We start from the raw sequence: 25,035 nt of genomic DNA, 5'->3' as shown, positions 1-25,035 counted from the left end.
CTTCTCAGAACCAAATTGTCTTCATTATTATAAATTGTAACCTTCTTACATATTAACCTATCATATTTTTTTAAACTTATTTTTGAAGTGATAATTCAGCATTTACCATGCTATATATTGTCAGTTTTCAAATACTAATTTTTCAAGTTATGTAATGAGTTGATGAAAAAAAAATTTTAATTGTATACTGATCTTTGATTGCTGAATTAATATTCTTCTTCCTAAATGAATTAAAAATGGAAAGACGCACAAATTTATCGAGAACACGGCATCTATTCCCCCTTAAACCAGCCGCATAATATGAAATAAAAAAAAAAATATACCAGCCGCATAATATGAAATAAATGTTTTTTTTTGCCGACTCCATTATCTATATTTAAGAAAACAAGTGTATAAGAAGAAATATGAGTTGTGCGTGAAGATTTGGACAAACATATTTAGAAAGAAAATAAACCAAATATCACCAAAGCCTGATTAATCAACCAATTATATAATATTCATATTTTGTTCAGTGTAGGATACACTATCAAACACATAAAATCAAATCAAAATATGTATCTTGGGATCAATAGATCATGAAGTGTATACATCAGATGTTTCTAACACAGATAATAAACTATAATTAAAGTCCTATAAAGTTTACCATAAATTTATCTAATTAAGGACGCATGTCAGTACATATATTTACATGTGTATATCAGTTATAAATAAATTATTTATAAGCCGCTGACTGCACCAAAACATCGGCTAACATGCAGTTAATGAAGTCTTTAAGTTCTATATTTGATCATTTAATCAGATATACAAACGAAACGTGTATAATTATAATCTAAGACTACTGTCATTACAATATTATAATATGTCCTGTTTATTGGTGTACATTCAGGTCATAGTTGTTTGTCGGTAATTAGCTAACAAGTGTTGCGCATGACTTTTAAATGGTTCTGGAGACGTACTCCGGTGCTGCATTCGTACGGTTCTGTGACGGTACCGGCTGCCGTATATTGATGCATAAAAACAACCTAAAAACAAGGGAGGTAATCATCTACAAACATGTCGCAAGCAATGAAGAGATTAAAAAGTATTCTGCAAAATGTTATTACAGTTGATCGACAACAAGTCAGGACGAAGATGTATTGGCCGAGAAAGATTGAACCCGAAGAAGAAAAAACACATGCACAACGAATTGCTGGTAATATTATTTCCCCTTATCCTCACGATTTTTCTTGAAAACCCCAATCAAGAAAAATCAAGAAAATCAAAACATCTGTTGTGCTCAATTTTGACATTTTGTGCAAGACGTCAGAATCTGGGTCCGTCCACACTGATTTTGGTTTGCCCTAGTTACTCTTCGCTCTAGTTCAGTTTCGCCCTAGTTCAGTTTCATCCTTGAGACCGTTCACCCTGATACCTGTTCGCCCCTGGTATGTTCGCCCTGATTTTTGTTTTTTATTATAGTGTTGTGTGGTGTGTATTTTATTGAATATGTTGAAGTCAGTCTACAATTTCGCCGAGTATTTACGATGTATTATGTTGTCTACAGCATTGTACTAGGTTATAAGTGATCCGGCTATGAACGATTGGACTGTGTAATATATATAGTAAACTACGTTTACATGGTGATGGATTAGTCCGCATGCTGTATATATGTTACTGTTATATAAATCATTATAATAACTACCTACGTATATTGATTTTATGAGTGCCCCGTGTGTAAGGGTTAGGGTGCAAATAAGGGTGCAAATTGGAATTACGCTATAGAAGCGAAGCTCCTGCTAGAGGAGGAAGATAAAGACTAGGTAACAGGTAACAGGTAACAGTTCCTGTAAATTTCAGGACTACAAGATATTGTGACTTCAAGGTATTGAGAACTAAGTTAGTATCTGTATGTAATTACGTTACTAGGAAATTAGTTTTTGTGAATTTCAGAACTACATTGTATTTTTAAATGTAAAACAATTGAAGACTTACATTTTGTAATTATTTGTATGTAATGGCAAATGTTGAAGTCTGTTTACATTCACTGAATATTTATTTATGATGTATTACATGTTGCTGCTATTGGAAAATAAGTGTCTCGGAATTTCAGCACTACATTGTTTTTTTAAATGTATATTTATAACAACTGAAGACTACGTTATTATGTTGTCTTGCTGCTACAAGGAAAAGTTTCTGTGAATTCAAAGACTACAAAGTATTTGACATGAAACAACTAAAGACTAAGTTTTTATATATTTAACTTTATTGATACACTTTGACAGTTTTGTAAGTTTTAAGACTTGGCATCCACCAGATATATATAAGTTCTTTTCTCTACCAGAAAGTCTGAGGGATACTAATAGATGCATTCAACTGTAGTTTACATGTAGAATGGACCTCAGTGAACACAATTATCACAACAGTTGTAAGTGGGAGTAACACTAATCTGGGTAAACCAGGTCATTTGCACCAAACATTTTTTTTTAAATCTTATTTTTTTCAGATATTTTACTTTAACTGGACCTGCAACCGAAAGTAGTTGTGACTTAGGCGTATTTTGATAATAAACATGATCAGAAGTTACATTGCTTCTGGTTAACACTATTTGTCAAAATTTCAGGCCTCCTAATTGGTGTTTCCGAACTGGAAGGTACATTTGTACATGTAAGCCCACCCTTCCAAAAAAAATAATTTTATCAGATTTCAATTTTAGACATTCATATTTGAGCTCAAAATAAACATTAAAAGTGAAAAACATGACAATCAACAGTGTATGATTGAGGAAACATGCATGCATTTCAAATTAAATGGCATTTCAATGACTTCCAAATGTATGGAGGGCCCTTGATTCCAAGTAAAGATGGTTTTGGTTTTTGGAAAATGACGCAGTCATTGTTCCATAACTGCCGACCTGAACTTCATTACATTTCTCTGCCTACCGCGCTTGGTTTCGTATTTCCTATTTTCCATACAAACTGGAATCTGCTTGTGTTATCATTATGCATCATTGTGTAGTATTAAATCAGCCAGGACCCAGTTTACACTGGTTTTTGCTTGTATTCCACTACACTCGAACAAAGTGTTGTAGTTTGACGGGAACCAGTTTTAGAATTTGTAAACTACAAAACGTAATCGGTTATTGTTCATTCCGTTTTGGTGTTTCATACCGACTTATATGTATTGAATAAGCTTAAGACCCTTCAAACATTAATGTGATAGGTATATTAAAGATTGTTTTACAAAAGGATTGAACTGTTTTACTTTCAAAGTCGTACTATAGGGATATCTGTCATATACGGATTTCCACTCTCACCGGTTAATTTCTTCTTTTACACGTGCTTTGGAAACTTCCTGTTTAATCGCAAGTTTTAAAATTGTTTTTGAGTGAATTAAACTTATTTTAACAATCATGAAGCTTTCCAGAATCATTTTAAAGCAGTTTCTTCTTCTCTTTGATGATGGAAAATAGGTTTTCTCAAGAAAATACCGCAAACGATCGCAGAGGAATTGAAACGTACAAGTCAAGTCGGCACCTGGTTAAATTGGCATCTAGTCAAATCGGCACCTATTCGACGTCAATTCGTCATCCAATAATATTTGTTATAATATTTTCTATTCAATTAATTAATTACTGTTACCAAGTACATAGTGAATATGTTGTTGTGTATTTTGGTAAACCACGAAACGAAAGTGAATATGTAGTGTATAAAGGCAGAGACATATAATACAATGTATTATATGTCTCTGATAAAGGTAAACAACGAAGCCCTTACCAAAGCTGTTGTTTTAACAATTAGACAATTTGTGTAATTGTAAAAACAAGTCAATTATTAAAATAAAATGGAAAACTATGAGTCCCTTTCAATAAATCAAACGTTCATGCCAAATAATTAGCAAATTTAAGGTGTTTGTTTTTCAGTAAAGTTTAAACAGCATTAAACCAACAATCCTGTAAAATGCTCAACTGGTTAAAATAATGCAGACAAATACACAATATCTCATGTATTAGTCCAAATAATTATGACGTCTGGCAAGGCTATTTTATTATTTTTCTGGGACGCCTTCCTCTGACTTTCGTAGGAAGGCGTCCCAGAAAAAAAATTAACATAGCCTTGCGGTCATAGGAAGGTGTTCCAGAATAAAATTTAAAAAGCCTTGCCAGACGTAATAATTATTTGGACTACTCATATATATATATATCATTAAAAATACACCAAAAAAGTCATTAGTTGAGAAAAATAAATATATACAAAATGTACATGAACACCCAAAAATGTGAAAGTTAGTATTTTAACTCTTTTTGCTTAAATACTGAAAAAAATTCTGGCAACCCCTTTCTTATTTTTACCCTATTGCTTAAAATACTGTTAAAAAATATATTTAACATGGGTGACAAATTGACTATATCAGGTGTCGATTTTAACCAGGTGCTGATTTGTCCAGGTGCCAATTTAACTAGGTGCCAGTTTGACTAGAATTCTTTGACAAATGTTTGAAACTATCTGAGTTTCATTAGACCTTTGATAGCAGTAACAAAAAGATTATTTACTTAATATTTTGTGGGAGAAGGGGGTTCAGACTGTGTGGTATCAGGTCTGTTTGTGCCCAATACATTTTCGCACCCTACACGTTCGCACATTCACACTCTACTCATTCGCGCCCAATTTTAATTCAAATTCAAGTTGAATAATTGGAAAATCATGGTTGTTGTTTTAAATTGCTTTGGTGTAAATACTGAATGTATTTATAGCTTGGTATGAGTAAAACATTGAAGATTTTAAAGGAAAAAACACAAAAGATAATTGTTTTTAACAGCTTGGTCCCATTGATCTGAAACAACGAAACAATAAAACATAGAAACCAAAATATAGCAATCCACTAATATAACCAAAACATGATAAAATTTATTCAACACGCAGAAACAAACATAGTCAGAATCTCACTTCATTTTGAAACAAGTCAATGAAACAAGTTATAGCAATACACTAACCAAAACATGATTAAGAGTTATTCAACACAAAATAAAACGTTGACAAAATACCACTTTATTTAGAAAGGATTATTATTATTTTTAGCAATACCTTATCCAAAACATGATTAAGATTTATTCAACACAAAAACAAAATTGCTGTCTCACTTTATTTTGAGACAATGACAACAATTATACTTATAAGAAAACACTTGCTTACAGAGTTATTAAACACAAAACCAATTAAGATTGGGTGCGAACATGTAGGGTGTGAAAGTGAAAGGGGTAAAAATGAGTGGGCGCAAACGTGAATGGAAGCGAACAGACCCAGATTCAGACTATGTACCAGTGAGAAATATACAAGCCTTCCTACGGTATTTATTTGTACAATTCAGCTAGTCTTGACCTATTCATTTGTCTTAAAAAAACCAGCCAGTTGTCACCTTCACTTCACACACACACACATATACGAATATCAATTATATGCTCACGATACATGTTGCATTGTTAAACTAATTACGGTATGTGAAAATCAAGACTTGCATAAAAACTATCCCAATAGTAGAGACAGTGGCGTCATTTTTCTTCAGAGCTTTCAGCTCTTTGATTATATTTTATATGCTGTTTACAAGTATTATGTTCAGTCTAAATGATAAATTGTTTATATTCTGTTGTAGAAATGAAACAGACAGATCTAGAGTTAGACAAAGTGATTAACATTGGATTTCCAGTCACCAAATTTGACAGAACAGAAAGAAAAAAGATGAAACATCAATTGAAAGAGTCCATAGCAGAAAAAGAACTAGACTTAGAAAGAGCTGCTAGAACAAGAACATGTAAGTAAGACTTAGAAAGAGCTGCTAGAATAAGAACATGTAAGTTTCAGTTAGAAAGAACTGCTAGAACAAGAAAATGTAAGTTAGAGTTAGAAAGAGCTGCTAGAACAAGAACATGTCAGTTAGACTTAGAAAGAGCTGCTAGAACAAGAACATGTCAGTTAGACTTAGAAAGAGCTGCTAGAACAAGAACATATTACATTTGTAGTTATTATTTCCATTCTCAATTTTATGTTAGTTTTAGTCAGAAAGAGTTGCAAGAACAAGAACATGTAAGTTATACATGTAAAGTTAGAAAGAGCTGCTAGAACAAGAACATGTAAGTTAGACTTAGAAAGAGCTGCTAGAACAAGAACATATTAGTTATTATTTCCATTCTCAATTTTATGTTAGTTTTAGTCAGAAAGAGTTGCAAGAACAAGAACATGTAAGTTATACATTTAAAGTTAGAAAGAGCTGCTAGAACAAGAACATGTAAGTTAGACTTAGAAACAGCTGCTAGAGCAAGAACATACTTAGACAGAGCTATTAGAATAGGAACATGCTACTTACAGTAAGAACATGTAGAAAGAGCTGCTAGAATAAACACAAAATTAAATATTCACAAATATGCAAGTTTTCCTTAAAAGATGAAAGTTGTTACCCAAAAAAATAAATGAATCCATAATATTTAAATGTTGGTTGGGTATTACAGGTTAACTTTATAAGATTATTAAGGTAGAAGTAAAATGACTATTATTTTATACTTCAGTAAATGTCCCATTAGAAAAAGTGAAGAAAATCTACACTCAGGAAATGCAAAGATTTCACTGGAAGTCCTTAGCAGAGCATTATGGGATATATAGAGACTTATTTGACAATGCTATGTTTTATCAGTGTGTCAATATGGACATAAGTTATGATTTTGATGAGGAATATGTATCTAAAGTTCACATTGGAAACAGACTAAAACCATCTGAGGTAGGTCAACATACTTAAATCCTGAAGTCAGACAAAGTGGTCCTACATACATGTACTTAAATCCTGAAGTCAGACAAAGTGATCCTACCTACTTAAATCCTGAAGTCAGACAAAGTGATCATACATTCTGAGTTACATTTTACAATTCTTGAGTTGATATTACTTTATAATTTGAAAAATTGCTAATTTTGCAGTATTTTCATATGTTACTTTATAATTTGAAAAAATTGCGGAATTTGCAGTATCAACAATATAACTTGCAATTGACTTTGCCTGAACCACATTTTATGACACTTATAAATACACAATGCTTACCACCATGACCACCGAACACAGATCAAGTTTGAATTTAGGTGCCGTGTAACTCTTTCACCATCTTTGAGTTGAGTTTCTTTTAAAAACAGAAAAATTGTGAACTAGCTGTTTTTGCACTCTTTCTTTTCAAACTTCCCAAATCCAATACCACTGGATGGTCAAGCCTAAACAAAAAAGGTTTCCAGGAATTTTTCGGTATCCCTTGCAATTTTACAACTTCTATTCCTAATCTTGACACTGATTTATAGACTTGATCTGTAACAAGTTTGTATAATAGTGTCCAGGGGTTTCATTATTTTTCGTGTTGATTGGTACATTCCTATTTGTAGGGTGGTATTTATATAATAGTTCTTGAAAAAATGGTCATTATCGTGATATATGGACTGCCCACAGGACAGTGGTATTGACTAAGATAGTGATAATGACTGAGCCGAAGGCGAGGTCATTATCGCTGTCGCCGTCAATACCACTTTCCTACGGGCAGTCCATGTATCACGATAATGACCAGTTTTTCAAGAACTATTATGTTTATTTCATTGAGAAACCATGTTTTGGAAAATTCGCATAATTTCAAAATGTCAAAAGCAAACTCGCTTAGTTGTATTAGTTTTATGGAAAAGAGTGAAGACCAGTTGAGTAAAACTGCCATTCATTTTAGTGCAATTTTTAGTTTATAAATACTTAATCAAGTTTGTATAATTTTATAATTAACGAAAACATATAATAAACAATTCAACAACTTAAATATAATATTGAAAACAGGAAAATGTTTTATTAAAGGGACATCTCTCTTCTAAAAAGAGAAACCACACCCCACCGGTCATTAACAGAGAAATCAGGCCCCAACCGTCATTATCAGACGGAAACCACGCCCCAGCGGTCATTATCAGTCTGAAACCACGCCCCAGCGGTCATTATCATGTAAAAATTTGTTAACGACCGGTTTTCTGGTCCGTTTTGTTCTTTTAATGACCGATTGAATTTATTACTGAAGAATAATGAATGTCATGTGGCCCCTTTTTATCCAATAAAAGAAGCTTATTCTTAACCGATATGAAATAAATTTCAATACATTCAATGAACATCTTATATAAAATGTCCTGAATTCAGGCAGTACATTTCAGTTACATAGAAGGGTAAAAGTACCGGGTACCACCTCCTATTAAATGGCCTGAGTGTCTGCATCATATTATGAAACAATGACATTTTTGGAAAGTAATAATTTAACTGTTCCATATTAATATTCAATTTAATTCAAAATTCAATATTAACTGATCGCTGATAAAAATGATATCAAAAGTAAATGGTTCAAATTGAATTTCTGGATTCTTTTCATAATATTGCACAACATATACTGGGCTCAGTATTTTGTCGAGCCTTTTGTCGCAGAAAACTCGACATAGGGATAGTGATCCCGCAGCTGCGGTGGCGTTAGCTAACTTCTTCAAAGCTTAAATTTGTATTTTAGAAGGTGGAAGACCTGGATGATTCATACTTTGTATATGGATGCCTCATGTTACGAAGTTTCCATCAGTCACATGTCCAATATCCTTGACCTCATTTTCATGGTTCAGTGACTACTTAAAAAAAAAGATTTTTTGTAATGTTAAACTCTCTCTTATTTTAAGTAATAGGATAACTATATTTGGTATGTGTGTACCTTGCAAGGTCCTCATGCCCGTCAGACAGTTTTCACTTGACCTCGACCTCATTTCATGGATCAGTGAACAAGGTTAAGTTTTGGTGGTCAAGTCCATATCTCAGATACTATAAACAAAAGTCTTGTATATTCGGTGTATGGAAGGACTGTAAGGTGTACATATCCAACTGGCAGGTGTCATCTGACCTTGACCTCATTTTCATGGTTCAGTGGTTATAGTTAAGTTTTTGTATTTTGGTCTGTTTTTCTTATACTGTATGCAATAGGTCTACTATATTTGATGTATGGAATGATTGTAAGGTGTACATGTCTAGCTGGTAGGTGTCATCTGACCTTGACCTCATTTTCATGGTTCAGTGGTCAAAGTTAAGTTTTTAAGTTTTTGTATTTTTTTCGTATACTATACATGCTATATGCAATAGGTCAACTTTATTTGGTGTATGGAAATATTTTATGATCTACATGTATTATATATGTCAGTCTCACAGGTTTAATATGATCTTGACCTCATTTCCACGGTTCATTGCTCAGTGTTCATGGTGTTATGTTTTTGTGTTTTGGTCTGTTTTTCTTAAACTATAAGCAATATGTCAACTATATTTGTTGTATGGAAGAATTGTAAGCTGTACATGCCTGCCTCGCATAGTTCATCTGACCTTGACCTCATGTTCATGGTTCATTGGTCAATGTTTAGTTTTCTTGGTTAATGTTAAAGGGGCACTAGCTGTCAAATCCATGTTCACCAATTTTAATCAAATTCTCATATTTTATTTATATCAATCTCAACATGGTCTGATGATAAAACATTTATCCAAACTATTAAAAGTCTAAAATAAACAATTAACAGGGCACTGGCATGAAAAGACATAGCTTCGTTTCGTGTGTAATTTAGTCAAGACGCCATCTAATTATTTATCAAGTTGACCTCTAAAATCATCCGATGACCATATAAGCGATGTAAACATAAATAAATAGATTAAGCAAACTCATGCTGTTGCATTATTCTAGGTATATTTAATTTCATATGTTAGATAAAAAATAAATGTTTATCATCATTTTTACCTGAATAAGAATGATATTTTGTGAATCGAAATTAGTCAATCAAATGATTTACCTTTGTTTCACTTTAAATGTTGACATTCTGTTCCTATAAATAACTTTACACATATAATTCATGTGCTATTAATCTCAAGCTAAGGGGTTAAATTGAAGTTCACATGAATACGGATCCAATGAGGTCGAATTATTCACTTGCAAGTGAATAATTCATAATCAATTTTAGCATATTTTGTCAAAATTGAACCATACTTGCTGCTAAAAGTGAATTATTATTTCACTATTTGCATTTCATTATTGAGTACTAAGCATATGAATTTTATTTATCATATTTATGGAAGTGGAATTTAATCAGTCCTAGTGAATCAGTGATTCCTATTAAACAATGTATTAGGGAGAAACAGTTCAGACTCAGTCCCATTATCTAATCCCCTCTTAAAATTATGAATTGGTGTCAGTGTCTAGTGTTTTGGCTCTCACAATACAGTACAACCTGGGACATACCCCCTCAGCATGCTCAGTTCAGATAATGATAAATAAAATTTTGAAATGTCTGACATGTTTGAAATGACTGTTGTCTTACAGTAAAACATAAGAACAAACTATAAAAATACTTTTAACACATCAGATCCATACAATTTATTGATAAACAAATCTATATATTCATACTAATTACTTCCTTTAATATGATTTCTTTAATTAACAGGTAAAATCCAAACCTTATGTTGAATATACAGCTGACCCTGACACCTGGTGGACAATTGCTATGACAGCGCCAGACAGTCATTTACAGGATAACAACATGGAGTATTTACACTGGCTCATGTAAGACAGATAAATGTATTCCTATTTTATGTGTACACAGTCTCATGTACAGCAGATAAATGTATTTCAACGCTATATTTGTACTAGCTCATGTAAGGCAGATACATGTACTCCTATGTTATATTTACACTGGCTCATGTATGGCTGATACATGAGTTCAAATGCCTTACATTAGCCAGTGTTAAAACATTGATTGTCGGTTGATGTCCATTTAGCAAATATTGATTGTCAGTTAATGTCTATTTAGTAATCATTGATTGTCAGTTGATGTCTATTTAGTAATCATTGATTGTCAGTTGATGTCTATTTAGTAATCATTGATTGTTAGTTATTGTCAATTTGGTAATCATTGATTGTCAGTTGATGTCCATTTAGCAAACATTGATTGTCGATTAATGTTCATTTATCAATCATTGATAGTCCCCAGATGTCCATTTAGTAATTTTTATAGTCCCTTGATGTCCATTTACCAAACTTTGATTGTTGGTTGATGTCAGTTTAGCAATCATTGATTGTCAGTTGATGATAACTTAGCAATCATTGATTGTCAATTGATGATAACTTAGCAATCATTGATTGTTGGTTGATGTCTGTTTAGCAATCATTGATCATAGGTTGATGTCTGTGTAGCAATCATTGATCATTGGTTGATGTCTGTTTAGCAATCATTAATTGTTAATTGATGATAATTTAGTAATCATTGATTGTTGATTACTGTCCTTTTAGCAATCATTGATCATTGGTTGATGTCTGTTTAGTAATCATTGATCATTGGTTGATGTCTGTTTAGTCATCATTGATCATTGGTTGATGTCTGTTTAGCAATCATTGATCATTGGTTGATGTCTGTTTAGCAATCATTGATCATAGGTTGATGTCTGTTTAGCAATCATTGATCATTGGTTGATGTCTGTTTAGCAATCATTGGTTGATGTCTGTTTAGTAATCATTGATCATTGGTTGATGTCTGTTTAGCAATCATTGATCATTGGTTGATGTCTGTTTAGCAATCATTGATCATAGGTTGATGCCTGTTTAGCAATCATTGATCATTGGCTGATGTCTGTTTAGCAATCATTGATCATTGGTTGATGTCTGTTTAGCAATCATTGATCATTGGTTGATGTCTGTTTAGTAATCATTAATTGTTAATTGATGATAATTTAGTAATCATTGATTGTTGATTACTGTCCTTTTAGCAATCATTGATCATTGGTTGATGTCTGTTTAGCAATCATTGATCATTGGTTGATGTCTGTTTAGTAATCATTGATCATTGGTTGATGTCTGTTTAGTAATCATTGATCATTGGTTGATGTCTGTTTAGTAATCATTGATCATTGGTTGATTTCTGTTTAGCAATCATTGGTTGATGTCTGTTTAGCAATCATTGATCATAGGTTGATGTCTGTTTAGTAATCATTGATCATTGGTTGATGTCTGTTAAGCAATCATTGATCATTGGTTGATGTCTGTTTAGCAATCATTGATCATTGGTTGATGTCTGTTTAGTAATCATTGATCATTGGTTGATGTCTGTTTACCAATCATTGATCATAGATTGATGTCTGTTTAGTAATCATTGATCATTGGTTGATGTCTGTTTAGTAATCATTGATCATTGGTTGATGTCTGTTTAGTAATCATTGATCATAGGTTGATGTCTGTTTAGTAATCATTGATCATTGGTTGATGTCTGTTTAGTAATCATTGATCATTGGTTGATGTCTGTTTAGTAATCATTGATCATTGGTTGATTTCTGTTTAGCAATCATTGGTTGATGTCTGTTTAGCAATCATTGATCATAGGTCGATGTCTGTTTAGTAATCATTGATCATTGGTTGATGTCTGTTTACCAATCATTGATCATAGATTGATGTCTGTTTAGTAATCATTGATCATTGGTTGATGTCTGTTTAGCAATCATTGATCATTGGTTGATGTCTGTTTAGCAATCATTGATCATTGGTTGATGTCTGTTTAGCAATCATTGATCATTGGTTGATGTCTGTTAATCAATCATTGATCATTGGTTGATGTCTGTTTACCAATCATTGATCATTGGTTGATGTCTGTTTAGTAATCATTGATCATTGGTTGATGTCTGTTTAGCAATCATTGATCATTGGTTGATGTCTGTTTAGCAATCATTGATCATTGGTTGATGTCTGTTTAGTAATCATTGATCATAGGTTGATGTCTGTTTAGTAATCATTGATCATTGGTTGATGTCTGTTTACCAATCATACATCATAGATTGATGTCTGTTTAGCAATCATTGATCATTGGTTGATGTCTGTTTAGCAATCATTGATCATTGGTTGATGTCTGTTTAGCAATCATTGATCATTGGTTGATGTCTGTTTAGTAATCATTGATCATTGGTTGATTTCTGTTTAGCAATCATTGGTTGATGTCTGTTTAGCAATCATTGATCATAGGTTGATGTCTGTTTAGTAATCATTGATCATAGATTGATGTCTGTTTAGCAATCATTGATTGTTGGTTGATGTCTGTTTAGCAATCATTGATCATAGGTTGATGTCTGTTTAGGAATCATTGATTGTTGGTTGATTTCTGTTTAGCAATCATTGAGTGTTGGTTGATGTCTGTTTAGCAATCATTGGTCATAGGTTGATGTCTGTTTAGCAATCATTGATCATTGGTTGATGTTTGTTTAGCAATCATTGATCATTGGTTGATGTCTGTTTAGCAATCATTGATCATTGGTTGATGTCTGTTTAGCAATCATTGATCATTGGGTGATGTCTGTTTAGCAATCATTGATCATTGGGTGATGTCTGTTTAGCAATCATTGATCATTGGTTGATGTCTGTTTAGTAATCATTAATTGTTAATTGATGATAATTTAGTAATCATTGATTGTTGATTACTGTCCTTTTAGCAATCATTGATCATTGGTTGATGTCTGTTTAGCAATCATTGATCATTGGTTGATGTCTGTTTAGTAATCATTGATCATTGGTTGATGTCTGTTTAGTAATCATTGATCATTGGTTGATGTCTGTTTAGCAATCATTAATCATTGGTTGATGTCTGTTTAGCAATCATTGATCATAGGTTGATGTCTGTTAAGTAATCATTGATCATTGGTTGATGTCTGTTTAGTAATCATTAATCATTGGTTGATGTCTGTTTAGTAATCATTGATCATTGGTTGATGTCTGTTTAGTAATCATTGATCATTGGTTGATGTCTGTTTAGCAATCATTGGTTGATGTCTGTTTAGCAATCATTGATCATAGGTTGATGTCTGTTTAGTAATCATTGATCATTGGTTGATGTCTGTTTACCAATCATTGATCATAGATTGATGTCTGTTTAGCAATCATTGATCATTGGTTGATGTCTGTTTAGCAATCATTGATCATTGGTTGATGTCTGTTTACCAATCATTGATCATAGATTGATGTCTGTTTAGCAATCATTGATCATTGGTTGATGTCTGTTAAGCAATCATTGGTTGATGTCTGTTTAGCAATCATTGATCATTGGTTGATGTCTGTTTAGCAATCATTGATCATTGGTTGATGTCTGTTTAGCAATCATTGATCATAGGTTGATGTCTGTTTAGCAATCATTGATCATTGGTTGATGTCTGTTTAGCAATCATTGATCATTGGTTGATGTCTGTTTAGCAATCATTGATCATTGGTTGATGTCTGTTTAGTAATCATTGATCATTGGTTGATGTCTGTTTAGCAATCATTGATCATTGGTTGATGTCTGTTTAGCAATCATTGATCATTGGTTGATGTCTGTCATTGGTTGATGTCTGTTTAGCAATCATTGATCATTGGTTGATGTCTGTTTAGTAATCATTGATCATAGATTGATGTCTGTTTAGCAATCATTGATCATTGGTTGATGTCTGTTTAGTAATCATTGATCATTAATTGATGTTTGTTTAGCAATCATTGATCATTGGTTGATGTCTGTTTAGCAATCATTGATTGTTGGTTGATGTCTGTTTAGCAATCATTGATTGTTGGTTGATGTCTGTTTAGCAATCATTGATCATTGGTTGATGTCTGTTAAGCAATCATAGATCATTGGTTGATGTCTGTTTAGCAATCATTGATCATAGGTTGATGCCTGTTTAGCAATCATTGATCATTGGCTGATGTCTGTTTAGAAATCATTGATCATTGGTTGATGTCTGTTTAGCAATCATTGATCATTGGTTGATGTCTGTTTAGTAATCATTGATCATAGGTTGATGTCTGTTTAGCAATCATTGATCATTGGTTGATGTCTGTTTAGCAATCATTGATCATTGGTTGATGTCTGTTTAGTAATCATTGATCATTGGTTGATGTCTGTTTAGTAATCATTTATCATAGGTTGATGTCTGTTTAACAATCATTGATCATTGGTTGATGTCTGTTTAGTAATCATCGATCATTGGTTGGTGTCTGTTTAGCAATCATTGATCATTGGTTGATGTCTGTTTAGCAATCATTGATCATTGGTTGATGTCTGTTAAGCAATCATTGATCATTGGTTGATGTCTGTTTAGCAATCATTGATCATTGGTTGATGTCTGTTTAGTAATCATTGATCATTGGTAAATGTCTGTTTAGCAATCATTGATCATTGGTTGATGTCTGTTTAGCAATCATTGATCATAGGTTGATGTCTGTTTAGCAATCATTGATCATTGGTTGATGTCTGTTAAGTAATCATTGATCATAGGTTGATGTCTGTTTAGCAATCATTGATCATTGGTTGATGTCTGTTTAGCAATCATTGATCATTGGTTGATGTCTGTTAAGTAATCATTGATCATTGGTTGATGTCTGTTTAGTAATCATTGATCATAGATTGATATCTGTTTAGCAATCATTGATCATTGGTTGATGTCTGTTTAGCAATCATTGATCATTGGTTGATGTCTGTTTAGCAATCATTGATCATTGGTTGATGTCTGTTTAGCAATCATTGATCATTGGTTGATGTCTGTTTAGCAATCATTGATCATTGGTTGATGTCTGTTAAGTAATCATTGATCATAGGTTGATGTCTGTTTAGCAATCATTGATCATTGGTTGATGTCTGTTTAGCAATCATTGATCATTGGTTGATGTCTGTTTAGTAATCATTGATCATTGGTTGATGTCTGTTTAGTAATCATTGATCATTGGTTGATGTCTGTTTAGTAATCATTGATCATAGATTGATGTCTGTTTAGTAATCATCGATTGTCAATTGATGTCTGTTTAGCAATCATTGATCATAGGTTGATGTCTGTTTAGTAATCATTAATTGTTAATTGATGATAATTTAGTAATCATTGATTGTCAATTGATGTCTGTTTAGCAATCATTGATCATAGGTTGATGTCTGTTTAGCAATCATTGATCATTGGTTGATGTCTGTTTAGCAATCATTGATCATTGGTTGATGTCTGTTTAGCAATCATTGATCATTGGTTGATGTCTGTTTAGTAATCATTGATCATTGATCATTGGTTGATGTCTGTTTAGCAATCATTGATCATTGGTTGATGTCTGTTTAGCAATCATTGATCATAGGTTGATGTCTGTTTAGCAATCATTGATCATTGGTTGATGTCTGTTTAGCAATCATTGATCATTGGTTGATGTCTGTTTAGTAATCATTGATCATAGGTTGATGTCTGTTTAGTAATCATTGATCATTGGTTGATGTCTGTTTAGCAATCATTGATCATAGGTTGATGTCTGTTTAGCAATCATTGATCGTCTGTTTAGTAATCATTGATCATTGGTTGATGTCTGTTTAGTAATCATTGATCATTGGTTGATGTCTGTTTAGTAATCATTGATCATAGATTGATGTCTGTTTAGTAATCATCGATTGTCAATTGATGTCTGTTTAGCAATCATTGATCATAGGTTGATGTCTGTTTAGCAATCATTGATCATAGGTTGATGTCTGTTTAGTAATCATTAATTGTTAATTGATGATAATTTAGTAATCATTGATTGTCAATTGATGTCTGTTTAGCAATCATTGATCATAGGTTGATGTCTGTTTAGCAATCATTGATCATTGGTTGATGTCTGTTTGTCAATCATTGATCATTGGTTGATGTCTGTTTAGCAATCATTGATCATTGGTTGATGTCTGTTTAGTAATCATTGATCATTGGTTGATGTCTGTTTAGCAATCATTGGTTGATGTCTGTTTAGTAATCATTGATCACAGGTTGATGTCTGTTAAGCAATCATTGATCATTGGTTGATGTCTGTTTAGCAATCATTGATCATTGGTTGATGTCTGTTTAGTAATCATTGATCACAGGTTGATGTCTGTTAAGCAATCATTGATCATTGGTTGATGTCTGTTTAGTAATCATTGATCATTGGTTGATGTCTGTTTAGCAATCATTGATCATTGGTTGATGTCTGTTTAGCAATCATTGATCATTGGTTGATGTCTGTTTAGCAATCATTGATCATTGGTTGATGTCTGTTAAGTAATCATTGATCATAGGTTGATGTCTGTTTAGCAATCATTGATCATTGGTTGATGTCTGTTTAGCAATCATTGATCATTGGTTGATGTCTGTTTAGTAATCATTGATCATTGGTTGATGTCTGTTTAGTAATCATTGATCATTGGTTGATGTCTGTTTAGTAATCATTGATCATAGATTGATGTCTGTTTAGTAATCATCGATTGTCAATTGATGTCTGTTTAGCAATCATTGATCATAGGTTGATGTCTGTTTAGCAATCATTGATCATAGGTTGATGTCTGTTTAGTAATCATTAATTGTTAATTGATGATAATTTAGTAATCATTGATTGTCAATTGATGTCTGTTTAGCAATCATTGATCATAGGTTGATGTCTGTTTAGCAATCATTGATCATTGGTTGATGTCTGTTTAGCAATCATTGATCATTGGTTGATGTCTGTTTAGCAATCATTGATCATTGGTTGATGTCTGTTTAGCAATCATTGATCATAGGTTGATGTCTGTTTAGCAATCATTGATCATTGGTTGATGTCTGTTTAGCAATCATTGATCATTGGTTGATGTCTGTTTAGTAATCATTGATCATAGGTTGATGTCTGTTTAGTAATCATTGATCATTGGTTGATGTCTGTTTAGCAATCATTGATCATAGGTTGATGTCTGTTTAGCAATCATTGATCGTCTGTTTAGTAATCATTGATCATTGGTTGATGTCTGTTTAGTAATCATTGATCATTGGTTGATGTCTGTTTAGTAATCATTGATCATTGGTTGATGTCTGTTTAGTAATCATTGATCATAGATTGATGTCTGTTTAGCAATCATTGATCATTGGTTGATGTCTGTTTAGTAATCATTGATCATTGGTTGATGTCTGTTTAGCAATCATTGATCATTGGTTGATGTCTGTTAAGCAATCATTGATCATTGGTTGATGTCTGTTTAGCAATCATTGATCATTGGTTGATGTCTGTTTAGCAATCATTGATCATTGGTTAATGTCTGTTTAGTAATCCTTGATCATTGGTTGATGTCTGTTTAGCAATCATTGATCATTGGTTGATGTCTGTTTAGCAATCATTGATCATTGGTTGATGTCTGTTTAGCAATCATTAATTGTTAATTGATGATAATTTAGTAATCATTGATTGTTGATTACTGTTCTTTTAGCAATCATTGATCATTGGTTGATGTCTATTTAGTAATCATTAAGTGTTAATTGATGATAATTTAGTAATCATTGATTGTTGATTACTGTCCTTTTAGCAATCATTGATCATTGGTTGATGTCTGTTTAGTAATTGACTGATTCCCACTACTTGCTATAAGTAATGTTAATGTTTTACCCCTAATATAAATAGTATATGATTATTTTCATTTCAGAGGCAATATACCAGGAAATGATTTAGATAAAGGGGAAGAACTCTGTAATTATTTACCACCTTTTCCTGTTCATGGCACGGGTTACCATAGATATGTTTTTGTGTTGTATAAACAAAACAGAAAGATAGATTTTAGTAAAGACAAAAGACCAGAGAATTGGTAAATTATGACTTTAATAGATCTAATGATACATTATTTAGCTGTAGCACATTTTATGAGAATAAAAAGATATGTAGTTATTGTTGCTGTCAGAAAGTTTTCATATGACCTCAAACTCATTTCATGGATCAGTGAACAAGGTTTAGTTTTCATGGTCATTTCCATATCTCAAAAACCATAAGCAATATGTCTACTATATTTGGGATGTTATACTTTTCTATTTAGTATTCACATAGGTCAAAAAAAAGGGGGAGTTTCAACCCCAGATACCCTCCCCCTGGATCCGCCACTGAACCATATTACAATACAGAACTTTTATTACATGTACTGGCCGGACCAGAGAGTTTAACCAAGATGACTGGGTTTATATAAAGATAAAACAATCAGGAGCTGACTTATATTTCACTACCAATTCCAAACGGTGAAAAACTGAAAATACAAATATAAATAAATTTTACAATGTGTTCAATGATAATTAAAGTCCATTAAAAATATGGATAAACAGTTCGTAGATTTATAAAGCTGTTAATGTTCTTTATAATAATAAATTGATGAATATTCTTGCACACGTCAGGTTCTGTCTGATTTAAATTGTTTAATCGCAGATATGAACAGTTTGAACGTTTAATGTTCATAGTTTCTTTATAACATAGGAAAATATATTAAAACAGTTCATCACTGATGTAAAGACATAATTTGTAATGTTTAAAAGGTAACTCACTCTGTGGTTAGCCTTGAATTGTTCCTTTGGACAACATGTCTGCTGAATGTTCCTTGCAGTTGTGCACATGGCCTGCTAAACAGTTTTCGTCACTCAGAAGAGAGGGGAAAGTAACACAGGCTCCTACACTGTCCTGTATAAAACTCCTAAAACTGGAGCACATAAAGTGATGTATGCAATGAAACATAAACAACATATAATGATGATCACATGAAGAACAAATGATGAATGAGTTCCAGAACATTATATATTATTTAGAAATAACATCCATGACATCAGACACCTTTCAAATTCTTTCTAATTTAAGCACATCATTACGAGACAGAAGCTTCAGTACACTAGAGTTTTTTCTGATTTTAGCACATCATTACAAGACAGAAGCTTCAGTACATTAGAGTTCTTTCTAATTTTAGCACATCATTACGAGACAGAAGCTTCAGTACATTAGAGTTCTTTCTGATTTTAGCACATCATTACGAGACAGAAGCTTCAGTACATTAGAGTTCTTTCTAATTTTAGCACATCATTACAAGACAGAAGCTTCAGTACATTAGAGTTCTTTCTAATTTTAGCACATCATTACAAGACAGAAGCTTCAGTACATTAGAGTTCTTTCTAATTTTAGCACATCATTACGAGACAGAAGCTTCAGTACATTAGAGTTCTTTCTGATTTTAGCACATCATTACGAGACAGAAGCTTCAGTACATTAGAGTTCTTTCTTATTTTAGCACATCATTACGAGACAGAAGCTTCAGTACATTAGATTTCTTTCTGATTTAAGCACATCATTACAAGACAGAAGCTTCAGTACACTAGAGTTTTTTCTGATTTTAGCACATCATTACGAGACAGAAGCTTCAGTACATTAGAGTTCTTTCTAATTTTAGCACATCATTACGAGACAGAAGCTTCAGTACATTAGAGTTCTTTCTAATTTTAGCACATCATTACGAGACAGAAGCTTCAGTACATTAGAGTTCTTTCTGATTTTAGCACATCATTACGAGACAGAAGCTTCAGTAAATTAGAGTTCTTTCTTATTTTAGCACATCATTACGAGACAGAAGCTTCAGTACATTAGAGTTCTTTCTAATTTTAGCACATCATTACGAGACAGAAGCTTCAGTACACTAGAGTTCTTTCTTATTTTAGCACATCATTACGAGACAGAAGCTTCAGTACATTAGAGTTCTTTCTTATTTTAGCACATCATTACGAGACAGAAGCTTCAGTACACTAGAGTTCTATAGAAGTTTACAGGATGACCTAACTCCAGCCAGTGTAAACATGTTCCAAAGTGATTGGGATGAGTCAGTTAGAGATACATTCTGGAATATTTTAGGTAGGTAAAGTAGGGGAGTGGTGGGATACAGCAGTTGAATTGGATGCAGCAGTTGGTTGTTGTAGTAGGTTTTCCTTTTGTTTCTGATACTCTGCAATAGTTAGTGTTCTGATGGGATGTGGTTTGTCTCCCACTCACAAAAATGTTAAAAGGCTCGGCTATAGTATATTTAAAGCGGTGGGGTATAGCTCATTCCAAACAGTATCATCATTTTGCCTGGAATGCAACATTTCTATAAAGGTTTTACATCCTTGACAGCCTCGAGAAGGTCGTATTCAACACCTTGATTGACCTTGGAGAAAAGTTGATAATGAACTCTGTAGCTAATGCTCTGGGTTGATAATGAACTCTGTAGCTAATGCTCTGGGTTGATAATGAACTCTGTAGTTAATGCTCTGGGTTGATAATGAACTCTGTAGCTAATGCTCTGGGTTAATAATGAACTCTGAAGCTAATGCTCTGGGTTGATAATGAACTCTGTAGCTAATGCTCTGGGTTGATAATGAACTCTGTAGCTAATGCTCTGGGTTGATAATGAACTCTGTAGCTAATGCTCTGGGTTGATAATGAACTCTGTAGTTAATGCTCTGGGTTGATAATGAACTCTGTAGTTCATGCTCTGGGTTGATAATGAACTCTGTAGCTAATGCTCTGGGTTGATAATGAACTCTGAAGCTAATGCTCTGGGTTGATAATGACCTCTGAAGCTAATGCTCTGGGTTGATAATGTCCTCTGTAGTTAATGCTCTGGGTTGATAATGAACTCTGTAGTTCATGCTCTGGGTTGATAATGAACTCTGTAGCTAATGCTCTGGGTTGATAATGTCCTCTGTAGTTCATGCTCTGGGTTGATAATGAACTCTGTAGTTCATGCTCTGGGTTGATAATGAACTCTGTAGTTCATGCTCTGGGTTGATAATGAACTCTGTAGCTAATGCTCTGGGTTGATAATGACCTCTGAAGCTAATGCTCTGGGTTGATAATGTCCTCTGTAGTTCATGCTCTGGGTTGATAATGAACTCTGTAGTTCATGCTCTGGGTTGATAATGAACTCTGTAGCTAATGCTCTGGGTTGATAATGAACTCTGAAGCTAATGCTCTGGGTTGATAATGACCTCTGAAGCTAATGCCCTGGGTTGATAATGTCCTCTGTAGTTCATGCTCTGGGTTGATAATGAACTCTGTAGCTAATGCTCTGGGTTGATAATGAACTCTGAAGCTAATGCTCTGGGTTGATAATGACCTCTGAAGCTAATGCCCTGGGTTGATAATGTCCTCTGTAGTTCATGCTCTGGGTTGATAATGAACTCTGTAGTTAATGCTCTGGGTTGATAATGAACTCTGTAGCTAATGCTCTGGGTTGATAATGAACTCTGTAGCTAATGCTCTGGGTTGATAATGAACTCTGTAGTTAATGCTCTGGGTTGATAATGAACTCTGTAGCTAATGCTCTGGGTTGATAATGAACTCTGAAGCTAATGCTCTGGGTTGATAATGACCTCTGAAGCTAATGCCCTGGGTTGATAATGTCCTCTGTAGTTAATGCTCTGGGTTGATAATGAACTCTGAAGCTAATGCTCTGGGTTGATAATGACCTCTGAAGCTAATGCCCTGGGTTGATAATGTCCTCTGTAGTTCATGCTCTGGGTTGATAATGAACTCTGTAGTTAATGCTCTGGGTTGATAATGAACTCTGTAGCTAATGCTCTGGGTTGATAATGAACTCTGTAGCTAATGCTCTGGGTTGATAATGAACTCTGTAGTTAATGCTCTGGGTTGATAATGAACTTTGTAGTTAATGCTCTGGGTTGATAATGAACTTTGTAGTTAATGCTCTGGGTTGATAATGAACTCTGAAGCTAATGCTCTGGGTTGATAATGAACTCTGTAGTTAATGCTCTGGGTTGATAATGAACTCTGTAGTTAATGCTCTGGGTTGATAATGAACTTTGTAGTTAATGCTCTGGGTTGATAATGAACTCTGTAGTTAATGCTCTGGGTTGATAATGAACTTTGTAGTTAATGCTCTGGGTTGATAATGAACTCTGAAGCTAATGCTCTGGGTTGATAATGAACTCTGTAGTTAATGCTCGGGGTTGATAATGAACTCTGTAGCTAATGCTCTGAGTTGATTCTATATATGGACATATTATTGTTGCAATATTTATAGATTATATAAAATGGTTTTCTAATTTGCAAGGTTTAAATTTTATTTTTTTCACTCCATTTTATTTATTTTTTTGTTAGTCAATAACTTTTTTAAACACTGTGATGTGCATACCATGGTGTGACAGAGTGTATAGAGCTGCGCCAGATATTTGGAAACTACAAGATTATTGTGTACAAAGAAATTTAACAGATTGCAGTGGGATTGAATGTTGATAAGTTCTATGATTTACAGCCTTCTGATTTTAAGATGTCATTGAAATATTATGAATCATCCACTTTGTCCATAAAACTCATTATTTAATATAACCATTATAATTTTAATATACAAATTGCTTTAGAAATTTCAAATTTTGATATACATAGAAACAATCTTTCTGGTCTATCATGTCTAGCTTACACCTCTGTTAACATAGACTGTAATCTTCCCACTGTTAACATAGGCTGTAATCTTCCCACTGAATAATGATCAAAAATTCTGCTAATATCATTGAATCTATAACACACTGTATTTTGAATTTATTTCAGACATGAAAGAACCAAGATTTGAATTTAAGCATCCACCTCCGTACCATCCCCTACAGAAATGGTATCCACATCGCCAGCCATTTAACTTGTACGTACATTTAAGTTATACAGCTGTTAAAGCTATCTTGTGACTTTAATTAATAACCAGAGGTTAATTTCTAATTTCCAAGACTCTCTGACATACATTGTGTGCTTAACATTAAGGTGCAGATTGATATGATTTAGAAAAGATAAAGATTTTGTATTTGAACATAAATAAAAACTGTACTTCCTGTTTTACTACTTGTATTTATGATCCTCCTTTTGTGGGAGCACTTAACAAATGTTTTTATTTTTAACAATTATGGAGAAAAAAGTAACAGTTTTAAGCTTCTGCAATATATGTAATGTATTGTTGCATCAAACTAATATGATCCTCTGGGCTCAAGTGCCCTTTCAGAAAACTAGCATCCTTCTGCCCTGTGATTCAAGCTGGAACACTGTTAGGAAGTATATAAAAAGTCATTTTCAGTTTTATTTTATTTTAGTCCTTTAGTATAAAGATTTAGTGGGCTCCTAAAATTTCAAGTGGGCCCCTGAAAAAAATATCTTAGGGGCCAGCTGGCCCCTAGAGAAAAACAGATAAGTTAAGTCCCTGATAGTATGTCCATTATTAACTGACCAGAAGCAGTATACCATAGTATGGTCATTATTAACTGACCAGAAGCAGTATACCATAGTATGTCCATTATTAACTGACCAGAAGCAGTATAACATAGTATGACCATTATTAACTGACCAGAAGCAGTATAACATAGTATGACCATTATTAACTGACCAGAAGCAGTATACCATAGCATGTCCATTATTACCTGACCATAAGCAGTATACCATAGTATGTCCATTATTAACTGACCAGAAGCAGTATACCATAGTATGTCCATTATTAACTGATAAACCCTAGTGATTTTGTTGTTTCTTTTAATTACAGATACCTAGATAGGTACAGAGATATCAAAGATCTGAATGAAGAAGTACTGAAAGACAGACTGAAGGATTTAAAGCCGTTTGAACCTCCACCTCAACAGAAATACCCTGTGTTAAATATGATCAAGTATAAACAAATATCTGGAGTACAGCCGACGTGGAGAAGACCTAAACTAAGGCATAAATACCTCAAAGAAATGCATTGGAATGACTCTGAAGATAAAGTTATTTGACAATTGAAATTTAGCATTGGAAATTTATTAAAATAGATAAACAAAAACTGAAAGAAAATTTTATAATATTTTTGTGGGAGAAATATAAACATTACACATTGATTTGGGACCTAAAGAAAGAAAAGTTAAAAAGATGGCAAAGAAATAACTCCGACATAATGATTACAGAAAAATGAGAAAAGTTAGCAACAACAAAAATTCTTAAGGGTTCCGCTAAACCCAGTGTCTTGCCTACTTTTGCCGTTTATAGCAGATTCAACAAAAATGAGGAAAAAATCAATAAAAATATTCCTCTCGATACTATCTTTTGATTGTAAGAAGCTTCCAAGTTTGGTAAAATTCCAGGATAGTTTATGAATCTAATAAATGTTTAAAACTTTAACTGCAGACTATGTAATGTTAATTGGAAGAAAGTCAATTTATAAGTAAAATACAGGAAAATTGTAA

At 33.1% G+C, this 25,035-nt stretch overlaps 1 protein-coding gene across 1 annotated transcript; it reads left to right on the top strand.

Moving 5' to 3' along the window:
* Nucleotides 1–1,027: 1,027 nt before the first annotated feature.
* Nucleotides 1,028–25,035, top strand: LOC134722223 (large ribosomal subunit protein mL38-like). The gene is made up of 8 exons (XM_063585837.1): nt 1,028–1,192; nt 5,626–5,784; nt 6,536–6,744; nt 10,482–10,600; nt 18,471–18,629; nt 20,559–20,695; nt 23,390–23,477; nt 24,360–25,035. The coding sequence occupies exons 1-8, from the start codon at nt 1,054–1,056 to the stop codon at nt 24,586–24,588; spliced, it is 1,239 nt and encodes a 412-aa protein (XP_063441907.1). The 5' UTR covers nt 1,028–1,053; the 3' UTR covers nt 24,589–25,035.

Source organism: Mytilus trossulus, chromosome 6 (assembly GCF_036588685.1).
Source record: "Mytilus trossulus isolate FHL-02 chromosome 6, PNRI_Mtr1.1.1.hap1, whole genome shotgun sequence".
NCBI classification, from domain to species: Eukaryota; Metazoa; Mollusca; class Bivalvia; order Mytilida; family Mytilidae; genus Mytilus; species Mytilus trossulus.
This window is presented reverse-complemented; position numbering and strand designations above follow the sequence as displayed.

Coding starts and splice junctions, on each gene's coding strand:
- LOC134722223 (XM_063585837.1), top strand. CDS start 1,054: ATGTCGCAAGCAATGAAGAGATTAAAAAGTATTCTGCAAAATGTTATT. Junction 5,785..6,535: donor AGCTGCTAGAACAAGAACAT/GTAAGTAAGACT, acceptor TTTATACTTCAG/TAAATGTCCCATTAGAAAAA. Junction 18,630..20,558: donor GACAAAAGACCAGAGAATTG/GTAAATTATGAC, acceptor TTCTTATTTTAG/CACATCATTACGAGACAGAA.